Raw genomic sequence first — 11,688 nt, 5'->3', positions numbered from 1 at the left:
GTGTGCAGTTGGAAAGACACGTCACCTGATAAACAAGGCAAACGTGTACCGGCCCAGAGAGGTCGTCCCTCTTCCCAGCCGCAGACGACGGGAAACACGGCGCTCGAACCCCCGGCAAACGAACCGCGCTACGGGTGGTCCGGCCACGTGGCGCGTGGGTCTTGTGCATTTTTAATAGGGGGGTGGTGGGGGGGTTTTAATGGGGGCGAGGATGGTTTTGGCCGCCCCCCCCTACATCTGCCATTGTTATGTTTTATCAAGACGTCGGTGGGCAGGGTTAGACCGAATCCTGCGGGCGCACAGTAGTGACGTGTTGGTTGGGTGATTTGCCAGTCCTGCCCGCCAGGGGGGGGTGTCCGGGCTGTGACGCGATCACACGTACCTTATGACGTCTTCTGAACTCTCCCCCGGTTCCGTTTAAAGCGCAGCACGCCTGGCTCATGGGCCGCGTCCCACGATAAGAAACCCAGCAAGGGGCGTCCGGGTGGCGTGGCGGTCTATTCCGCTGCCTACCAACACGGGGATCGCCGGTTCGAATCCCCGTGTCACCTCCGGCTTGGGGCGTCCCTACAGACACATCGGCCGTGGCTGCGGGCGGGAGGCCGGATGTGGGTATGTGTCCTGGTCGCTGCACTAGCGCCTCCTCTGGTCGGTCAGGGCACCTGTTCGGGGGGGAGGGGGAATAGCATGATCCTCCCACACGTTACGTCCCCCTGGTGAAACTCCTCACTGTCCGGTGAAAAGAAGCGGCTGGTGACTCCACATGTATGGGAGGAGGCCTGTGGTGGTCTGCAGCCCTCCCCGGATCGGCAGAGGGGGTGGAGCAGAGACCGGGACGGCTCGGAAGAGTGGGGTAGTTGGCCGGATACACCGCAGACACGGCCAATCGTGTCTGTAGGGACGCCCGACTAAGCTGGAGGCAACACGGGGATTCGAACCGGCGATCCCCGTGTTGCTAGGCAACGGAATAGACCGCTACGCCACCCGGACACCTGAAAGGCGAACAATTTTTGTCAAAATAAATATGGTCCGTTATACCGACGCATTGAGACAAATACCCCGGCAGTGTAGACACAAATACCCCGGCAGTGCAGAGACAAATACCCCGGCAGTGCAGAGACAAATACCCCGGCAGTGCAGAGACAAATACCCCGGCAGTGCAGACACAAATACCCCGGCAGTGCAGAGACAAATACCCCGGCAGTGTAGACACAAATACCCCGGCAGTGTAGACACAAATACCCCGGCAGTGCAGAGACAAATACCCCGGCAGTGCAGAGACAAATACCCCGGCAGTGCAGACACAAATACCCCGGCAGTGCAGACACAAATACCCCGCCAGTGCAAGACAAATACCCCGGCAGTGTAGACACAAATACCCCGGCAGTGTAGACACAAATACCCCGGCAGTGCAGAGACAAATACCCCGCCAGTGCAAGACAAATACCCCGGCAGTGTAGACACAAATACCCCGGCAGTGCAGAGACAAATACCCCGGCGGTGCAGACACAAATACCCCGGCGGTGCAGACACAAATACCCCGGCAGTGCAGAGACAAATACCCCGGCGGTGCAGACACAAATACCCCGGCAGTGCAGACTAGAGCGTTTGAGGTGGGAGAATCTGCCGGCTTCTTGTGCGTCTCACAACAAAGAGTCAGGACAAACAGAGAACAGCTGTGTTTTAATTTGTGTACGGATCAGAACAGCTTCAACAACATCAAAAAGAGGGCAGACAGGTAAGGGCACTAGTGGCGGTAGGCTTCCTTCAAGAAATGTCCACCTCTGCCGCCGGGCCGGGAGACGGCCCGGCCCCTCGCCGGCAACGCTTCGACTCGGCGCCGGTGTGTGGCGGTTGTTGGGTCACCTGGTGTGGACTCGACTCACGGGGGCCGCAGGAGCGCCCGCTGTGGCTCAGATCTCACGCAACGTTACGGACGAGTCGTGTCAAAACGGGGGGGGGGGGGGGGGTAGGGAGCGGCGTGGCGTGGCTGATGTGCCCAAATCTATCGAAGTCCCTAGAAACATAAATAGTTCGTGCTACCACAGGAAACAGAGGTGGTGGTTATTCACCGGTACACACAGCTGAGGGTGGAGGTGGGCGGGTGGGGGGGGGGGGGTCTTCTCCGGGACAATGCATTCTGGCGGGATCCATGCTTAGTGTTGCACTTTACGACACACTGACAGAAGTGGCGTTACGCTCTCCCCTTTTTTTTTTTTTTTTAAACATTATGGCCTGTGCAAGAGTACGGCGAGCCGATGACATCACAGGAAGCGGATTCCTGCTCCGAACTGGACACCGTCGCATATCCTGTGTGTGGGAAGAGGGAGGGAGGGAGAAAGACATGAACATTTAAGGGTGATTCTTTTTCCCCCCCAAAACGGCCGCGGTCCGACCCTTCGCTACCTACGTCTGGATGTTTCGGGTCGATAATGGCCCAGCGGGGACTGAATGCCCATTTGATTCATCCGCGTGCCTCTTTTGTCACTACCCCCGAGTCCAGATTGTAAAGGTGAACAAACCCCTTTCATTGACCAATGTTGGGGCCCTCTGGGGTCGTGTGAGGTCAGCCATGCTTTTCACTCTCTGTGCCGACGACTGCCGTACAGCTATACCGAAACCGATACATTCTACAGGATTCTGATGACGCAGCGCCAATATCTCTGGTAGGTAACCCAGGCGACCCCGGGCCGCACCAACGTGGCGTGAACGAATGCCCTTGGGATTAATACAAAGGAAACAAAGAAATCTTATTGGGTTCACCATCTGACTCTCATAAAGTTCCTACTGTTATCCATCCATCCATCCATCCATTATCCAAGCCGCTTATCAGGTTGCGGGATGCTGGAGCTTATCCCAGCAGTCATTGGGCAGCAGGCGGGGAGACACCCTGGACAGGCCGCCAGTCCACCACACACACACACACACACACACACACACACCTAGGGACAATGTAGTACGGCCGATCCACCTGACCTACATGTCTTTGGACTGTAGGAGGAAACTGGAGCACCCGGAGGAAACCCACGCAGACACGGGGAGAACATGCAACCTCCACACAGAGGACGACCCCCAAGGTTGGACTACCCCGGGGCTCGAACCCAGCACCTTCTTGCTGTGAGGCGACTGCGCTAACCACTGCGCCACCGTGCCGCCCCACACACACACTTATGCTATGTAAAACCAAATCATTATGATGATGATTATTATCATTTTCACTCAGTCCTGTACCAATGTGTACGTGTGGTGTCTTACGGTACCTGTCTCCGCTCTGGACTCCCATGGGCACGCAGTAGTTCAGCTCCAGCCTGGCGATGTTTCCTAAACGCAGCACGATGCCCGCGCCGTACGACCAGCGGATGCACTCCGCCAGCTTCTGAAGGTGTGCCCGGGGACCCTCGCCTGCACACACCGAGAGTGGTTACACCGCCTCGCACAACTACACGCATCCCACGTTCCCTACCGGCTCCCTATTCCCATCAGCAGCAAGTTCTGGAATGTGGCAGAACTGAACACGGATGAGCGTCGAGGAGAGAACGACTCCGTTTTGACGTTTTATTTTTAAAGTCTCATCTGCACACAGACAGACGAGACAGTTATATGTGCCCCCCATCTCGTCAGTGTACCTAGTCATTGAATTAACTGACAGCTTATTACACAAGTTCATTCGCAGATATCTGGAACGTGACTCGGTGCGTTGCTCACACCCAACACAGAACACACAAGCAGGGGAGATAACACAACTGGAAATGAATCTAAAATACAACTGGTGTCTGCAAGTTGCTCTGTTTCCAGTGCACCAACCAGCCAAGGCTAGAGAAAGAAAGAAAAAAGGTGATTGGCTCCAAGTTTTATCGAAAAGACACCCACCGTAGTTGAGATTGCAGAGGTTTCCAGCGTTGAGGAAAAAGTGTGTTCTGAAGAGGTCCCCGAAGCCGCCCTTGCCCGGTCTAAAGGGAAGCGGGGTGTACAGGTGAAGTCCGCCTGCCCAGTACGCCTCTCCACCGAGATAGTCACCTGAAGCACAACAGAGGATACCGAGGTGAGGCAGGGGGCGACGGAAAATGTCCTCGTGCCTTTGGCTTCTCCGAAAACCAGTTTTCTGTGACTGGCGGACGCAGCGTGACCTCACCTTCACTCTGCGGCCCAACGCTGTACATCCCAAAGCCTCGCACGCTCGTGGGACCGCCAAGGTAGAACCTGAGCAACAGACAGCAGCGTCAAACGAGTCACACTTAGAACGACACCTTGTTTTATACAGCATGGGGGTTCGAAGGAGATCCGACACCATTTATCATCATCCAGAAAAGGCTCGTACCGGTCAGCGATGCAAGAAGGCTTCCCTCCAAGCGGATACAGCATCCCGCCCCACAGGGAGGCAGACAACACCTGAGAGAAAACAACGTCCACCCAGTAAATCAACGTTAGGGAAGGACTGCACAAAAACGTCAGCCATAATTCACAAACTGCGACTCAAAACAAGGCAACATGAAGAAAGGCAATGTGTGGAATTCATTGGAACAGGAAGGAAAGTGAACTATAACCATTCCCTTATGGGAACTAGACTTCTGCTCTGCCAAGTTCTGCACACTCAGTAAGTGTGTCCTGCACCGCCCTGTGGTTACTTACAGCAATTACAACAGTACGGCAACTGGAAAAAAAAAACCACACAAACAATAAACACACCTATTATATGATGACTGTAGAGAATCATTAACTAGAATTATTCTAATTATAGAAATGTTAACTAGGACAGCTACAGTACAGTACAGTAAAGGCCTTCATACAACATATGCTTATTGTCTGACGTTTTCTGAAGTACTGTATTTTACCAGGACACGCACACTGTACGAATAATATGAAAGCAGAAGAGACTGCTGACTGACTTCTTGATCATGTATTATCAGCCCGCATGGTTGGAGGCGTTGTTTGACCAATCAGATGGCTGGATTGTTGCATTGTGATAGTTCAAACAAACGCAGACAACTCGCTTAACAGACACGTTTAAGTTTACAAAACTAAAAGTCCCATTTCCTGTATATGCTGACCGGGTTCAGAAGTACCGGGTTTTGTCTTACCGAGTCCCAGAAGAGTCGTCTGTTGAACTGAAGCTCAAAGTCCTCTTTCAAGAAGCTGGCGTCTCCTCCTGTGTAACCGGCTAGTTCCTGCAAGGCAAACACTCAAGCTCAGCTGGCAAGAAAGCCAGGTCTGGGTTTCACTACATCGCCACAATAATACATAAGTTACCAGTGCATGCGCACACACAGACACACACACAGACACACACACTGACCTGGTTGATCCTCATTAAGGCACCTTTGTGGGGGAAGATGGAAGAATTCCTCGTGTCGACCGACATGGTGTGCTGCGAAGAGAAAGGATATAAAAATCACTGACTGGCCGAGTGACTGACAATTTGTCTTTTCACAGAAAGATTCCAGAATATTCCTGATATCCAAAGGCCAGTAATGAGACAGGAGGAGATGTTTTTGCAAAGAGAAAGGCCCATATAAGGAACGGCACTGGGATCTTCTGGAGGGAGTCCTAGACCGTACCATCAGGGCAGACTTGAGGGAGTGCCCGCTCTCCTCTCGCACCGCGAAGGAGGCGCTGCGCGCCAGACAACCCAGCTCCCGCCACACCCCCTCCCACTTCAGCGTGTGGCTGGTCATCCCGAGGGGAAACTGAAAGGAGAAGCGAGAGCGGACGTTGAAATAACACGGCAATCACTATTTGGTTGCTGTCGCTGATGTGAGGTCATCTGAGGGGGTCATCTACTGTGCTTCAAATGCCAGCTACACACAACCGGCCTTTAAAAAGACCAGAAACGAACGCAGATATTCGGGCTGCAAGACCTTTATTTGCACACTTGTAACGGATTTATGTTAAGAACTACGGTCACATAATACAGTCTTGCCGGTACCACATGTCACATCCTGTTATCCTGTAGGCAGAACCCGGCCTGGTAATTCTGTCCTGGATACCTGACATCTCAGCACCAATTAGCATGGTCCAAATCTATCAGTCCACTACGCTATATAGATTAGTCTTTTGAGATTTTCTTTATTATGTTTACATTGCCCATGTGACCACGCTAACATATACTGAGCCAAATTCCTGCGGGGTGAACATTTTCTTGACAAATGTACACATTCTGATTGTACTTCATTAATAGCAGAGAAGAAGAAAAATAATTCTAAAGGGGAGGATGGAGCATCCTTTCCAAAAGGCAACAAACACACACACTCACACACACACACTCCTGTACGTATATCATATCTTTGTGAGGACCCTCGTTGACTACATTTATTCCCTAGCCCTTAATCCTAACCTTAACCATCAGAACTACATGCCTGACCACAACCCTTACCCTAACCGTAACCTAATCCGAACCTTAACCCAAGTCCCAACCCTAAAATAGACCCTTAAAGAAGTGAGGACTGGACAAAATGTCCTCCCTTTGCAGAAAGCCCTCACTCTGATGGTTAGAAACTCAAATTAGTCCTCAGAGACAGAAGTACAAGAACAGGGCCACGCAGACGCACACACAGACACACACAGAGATTCTCACATTGAGCTCTGCTGACAGCCCTCTGTCGGTCTCTTTCAGCGAGCTCCAGGGGAACTGACCCATGACTTTGTACAGGTTGAGTGTGAGGCTGAAACAGACAACACATCCGATTATGACCAAAACCCCGGCTGTGATCCAGATGCCAATCATTCGCTAATTCGAATCATTCAGGTTTTACCCATGAAGGTTTAACAGAGCAGTAATGAAGTGGAGAAAGGAGGTGAGGTGTCACTGGATATGGGATCCCACTGGATATGGGATGACCCAATTCTACAGTACAGACAGACATGCAGCCAATGCCGACGTCCCACATCAGCTCCATGGGGAGTTTTCGCTGCTTCTATTGGAGCTTAACTTCATCCCATCAGTAATATGAATATGAATATGAACACTTCAAATATGCATATTTCTAGCTAGGTTTGGCCCTCTTCCTCTTCTTCTCCCTGGAAAGCTGAATCTGACTTCCCCTTTCCTATTTGTTCGACTTCATTTATTGAAGTGATAACCGCAGAAAGTGTTACTTGACTCGTCTACATTCATTGTCACGCATTATAATTGACCTACCATATACACCAGTGGTTCTCAATCAGGTCCTCAGGTACTAAGGGTAGAGCAGGTTTTCTATTCCGTCAGGTAGTTAATTACATTTACCTGTGGTTGCAGATCTAACAGCTCCCAGATCAGACGGCTGGAAAACCTCACATAATGGGTGAACGTAATTAACTATTTGAAAGGCTAGAAAACCTGCAGCGCTGCATGTGCCCGAGGACGGATTTGAAAACCAGCAGTTTATACACCCAACACTCAAGGAGGAACAGACTTCGGTGGCTGCCGCAGCACGAGTTTGACATGGCTAGAGGATGGACGTAGCAGACGAGGGATCTTTTTTTCTTCCCCCCCCCTTTTCTCCCCTATTGTATCCGGCCAGTTACTTCCTCTGCTGATCCGGGGAGGGCTGCAGACTACCACATGCCTCCTCCAATACATGTGGACTCGCCAGCCGCTTCTTTTCACCTGACAGTGAGGAGTTTCGCCAGCGGGACGTAGCGCGTGGGAGGATCACGCCATCACCCCCCCAGTTCCCCCTCCCCCCTGAACAGGCGCCCTGACCAACCAGAGGAGGCGCTAGTGCAGCGACCAGGACACGTACCCACATCTGGCTTCCCACCCGCAGACACAGCCAATTGTGTCTGTAGGGACGCCCGACAGAGCCGGCGGTAACATGGGGATTCGAACCGGCGATCCCTGTGTTGGTAGGCAACGGAATAGACCGCCACGCTACCTGGATGCCCGAGGGATCTTTTTTGATGGCTATTGTGTGTGTGTGTATGTGTGTGTGAATTAATTAATTGTAAAGCGCTTTGAGTGGCTGTTGCAGCTAGAAGGGCGCCATATAAAATGCAACTTGATTGATTGATGTTGCCATAGGTGATGGGGAGGAGGGGCTGCGGCCCGTACTTGCGTTCAAAGTGTCCAGGTTGAGGCTTAAAGAAGGATAGCCCATACGAGGTCTCCTTGGTCCCGTAGGAGAACTGGAAAGTCAGCTTCTCAGCGCGACCGAACACATTGGGCAGCTTCAGACCAAGCACCTGGGAGACAAAGGGTTCGAAAGGTCACACACGCATCTGCTGTATCAGCCTGTAAACCTGCGCTACCCCTCTCTTATCAGAGTTCGAAATCACAGCATCGCCAGCCTCCACACCACGGTAACCGCCATTTTGTGTGTCTCACTTAGGAAAAGATTACAGGTCGCTGGCTAGATTTAAATGAGAAGGCTCGCTCTCCAAACAAGGCGGACTTCCATTATTACAAGGTCTTGGAAAGAACGGTGATGATAAATAATGGGAGTACGTTATACTTGGCAGTTGGTATTCATTCTGCTAAATTATCGTCTGCGAAATTTCTCCAAGTCCCGCCTCCCTTGGTTGCTGTTGCTATGTCCAATAAACTTTGAAAGCGAGCCCTGCTTTTAATACTTTAAGGTCACAAGGTAAACAGAGCAAGGTGGTCTGCAGACAACTTGTATTTGATATGTATATGTGCCTGTTGATGGTTTATTTAAACTTGGAAAATGCAATCACAAAAAATTAATCTCTAGATTGCACATCTAAAGGTCAGATTTGGGTTTGGAGATGGAATAAAAAACACATTGCCCTCCAGTCACTCAGGATATTGTGAATCTATTATATAGTTTCTCCGACAACATCATTACACCGTTTCCCATTTGGTAATTACATCTTTTCTAATCTAGAATTTAAAGCCGATCCCTGTAGACTGAGTAGGATATTGTTTGTCAGAGGAAACTGAGATGATTGCCAAGCGCTGATTAGTGGATCATTCTGTCAATTATTTTGCAAACAGTTAATTAAAAGGCATGGCATAGTAAATATGGGTTAAGGTAGATATGTGCACATCCCAATTCTAGGGGGCTGGCCTGAGAAGCAGTCGGTGGAGGAAAAATTGATGTCATTTGATGGGTTAGGCTATTTAACGCCTTTTTCTGTGATGTTTGAATTCATGCTGGCCAGGAGCTACTTGCCTCTGTAATTCAGATCTATGTACTTAATATTCTGTCTCTGCCCCCCCCCCCCCCCCCGAGATGGCACATGTGTACGTGCTTGATGAAACGGGTGCATTGCAACAGCAAACAAGATTATAACATTTGAATCAAAACACAGTTCATCGAATGTTTGTCTAATAGCCCTCTATAAAGGTGTGCTGGAGCATATATGTGTGGCCGTTTTCTTCGTCCGTATAGTAAATAAGACAAAAAATAATGTGATCAAGTGAAGAAGTGACACTGACAGAAAAACAAAAAATAACCTGTTCCCAGAGATGGTTAAATTTGAAATTACATAAATCAGTGGCCCTCAGTCCAGCCAGGCATTCCAGCCTTCTAATCAGAGGATTTCAGATTGGACACAAGAGGAGAATATAAACTCCCTGGCAGAACAGAAAACCAGCAGTACTGTGGGCCCCCCGAGGATTGGATATGAGAACCACTTATAACAATGAACCCTGGCTTGGTACTCACTCTTAAAAAACAGCCCTGCCTGGCTGTTTGTAGAACATAACATCAAAGTAAAATATGAAACAAAAATGAGTTTTAAATCATGTTCACGTCTGAGTGTTTTGTTTCTCTCACCATGCTCCCTTCGTTGTTGCCAACCATGGTGTTGTAGCTTCCCGTCAACCTCTTGATCTCTGTCACCTCGAAAGTCACATCTAGACCATTGGGCAAAGCATCTCTACCTGAGGAGAGAAAAGAGAGCGAGAGAGACAGACAGACAGAGAGAAAGAAAGAAAAATACAGAGAGAGACAGAAAGACAGACAGAGAGCGAGAGCGAGAGCGAGAGCGAGAGCGAGAGAGAGAGAGAGAGAGAGAGAGAGAATTAAATTACGTCAATTAAACTTGAATGGGAACACCTGTATGCTATGCAGGTAAGTGTTTGGGTGTTTGAGAAAGGGAGGGCGGTTGAACTGGTTACCCTCAGATGTGTCGATGAGCACCTCGACCTCTTTGAAGATACCCAGACGGAGCAGTCTCTGTCTGGCCACGTGAGCTTTTTTCATGACCTATCCCAAAAACATAGATAAGCAAGCTCTTTAATCCAGGCTTAGACAGGATCCCTAAACCTTTTGCATGCCACAATGACATGCCGTAAGTTAGAGCTTGGTTTACTTAACTGTCAATGAAGTCACATCACAGTGCATCACAATATGTGAAATTCCAGTGTCTCCACAACTATTAAAAAATGAGGAGTGAAATATGCGTCTGATGTGAGTAATAATCATTGTACAAGCTTTGGATTCAGAATCAATAACCGACTCTGTGCTTTAATTTGAAACATTCAAGACCAAAATGTCTGTAAATAAATCCTTTTCTAGACTTTTGAGACAGAGAGAGTGTGTGTGTATATATATATATATATATATATATGTGTGTGTGTGTGTGTGTGTGTGTGTGTGTGTGTGTGGTGATTCCCATTATACTGTCAAGCCACAGTTTGCAATACATACATCTATGAGGTTTTTGGCACTGAAGACCTCTGAGATTTCATATCCCAGTAAATCCTCTTTAGTTCTTTCCAGACCCTCAATGTTGACATGTTGGACAACCACCTGTAATAAAGGGGAAACTTGAGTTTGGTCGTCGTTCACATCACTAACACCTCTGTCTTTCCATTTCTCTCTGGCCTCTCAAGTTTTATGCACATGCTCAGTGCCAAAATGCTCCGTATGACATCAAACCATTCATTTTCTATGGAGAGTGTACTGACATCCAAGTTGGAAACAACAATATCCCTGGTGGAGTACACGGTTCAGAAATGTATGCTGAGTTGTGACACAAGTTCATATCACCTGAAATGAGTGAGGTGTTTCTCAATACACTCATTTAGCTCGGCTGTACGCATGCCTAATTTTTGCAAGTGAGAGATGTCATTAGATAAACACTAGATATGTTGACTTCTGGCTAACCTTAACTCTAACTGTATTTCTAATATGAATCAGATTGGATAAAAAGATAAGACAGCCCATGGACGGGCATTAAGCTGAGAACATTTCTGACTTGCAGAAAACAGGAGAATTCTTCTGTCTACCACAGAAGAATTCTCCGTTACGCTAATACAGGATAGATGAGCGCAATAATATGCAGAGTATTTAGTCAGGATATACTGAGGTTAAATATATAGGATGAGACTTTTACAATGCCAAAAGAAAAAACTGCCACACAGGTATCACAAAGTGTTTACCCCTATTTTAATGACCAACATTTCCCTGATGATGATGACTTTGTGACAGTGACTGCATCGGGCCTTTACGTTTCCAGAGATTCCCTCAGAGCCAACAGTACTGCTGGTTTTCTACTGTACCAGGTAGTCCACCTGTCTGTCCAGGGAGTTTGTTGACCTGGCACGACAGGTGAACATATTTATCAACTTGGCAGAACAGAATACCGGCAGTACCGTGGGCCTTGTGGAGGGCAGTTGAGGACCACCGTGTTAGACCTCGTAGTCAACTCACGTCTTTGTTTTCCAGGACCTCCTGTTTGGCCTCTTGCTCTGGCACCTCAATCAAGTCGTCAGGGTTCATGCCCAGGTCACGGCCATGCATT

The 11,688-nt window shown here is 49.0% G+C and overlaps 1 protein-coding gene across 1 annotated transcript; it reads right to left on the bottom strand.

Annotated features, from left to right (window-relative positions):
- Positions 1–1,672: 1,672 nt before the first annotated feature.
- On the bottom strand, positions 1,673–11,687 carry samm50l (sorting and assembly machinery component 50 homolog, like). The gene is made up of 14 exons (XM_056277169.1): positions 11,598–11,687; positions 10,593–10,694; positions 10,061–10,148; positions 9,717–9,823; positions 8,030–8,160; positions 6,572–6,659; positions 5,556–5,684; positions 5,294–5,365; positions 5,079–5,165; positions 4,319–4,389; positions 4,133–4,200; positions 3,871–4,017; positions 3,261–3,402; positions 1,673–2,310 (listed from the first exon to the last, which is right to left on the bottom strand). Exons 1-14 carry the CDS (start codon positions 11,685–11,687, stop codon positions 2,265–2,267), a joined length of 1,368 nt encoding a protein of 455 aa, XP_056133144.1. The 3' UTR covers positions 1,673–2,264.
- Position 11,688: the final 1 nt, after the last annotated feature.

Source organism: Lampris incognitus, chromosome 3 (assembly GCF_029633865.1).
Source record: "Lampris incognitus isolate fLamInc1 chromosome 3, fLamInc1.hap2, whole genome shotgun sequence".
NCBI lineage: Eukaryota > Metazoa > Chordata > Actinopteri > Lampriformes > Lampridae > Lampris > Lampris incognitus.
The sequence above is the reverse complement of the archived record's forward strand: the minus strand, read 5'-3'. Positions and strand labels throughout refer to the sequence as shown.

Coding starts and splice junctions, on each gene's coding strand:
- samm50l (XM_056277169.1), bottom strand. CDS start 11,687: ATGCATGGCCGTGACCTGGGCATGAACCCTGACGACTTGATTGAGGTG. Junction 5,685..6,571: donor GGCTGTCAGCAGAGCTCAAT/GTGAGAATCTCT, acceptor TTCTCCTTTCAG/TTTCCCCTCGGGATGACCAG. Junction 5,366..5,555: donor CCCTCAAGTCTGCCCTGATG/GTACGGTCTAGG, acceptor TTCTCTTCGCAG/CACACCATGTCGGTCGACAC.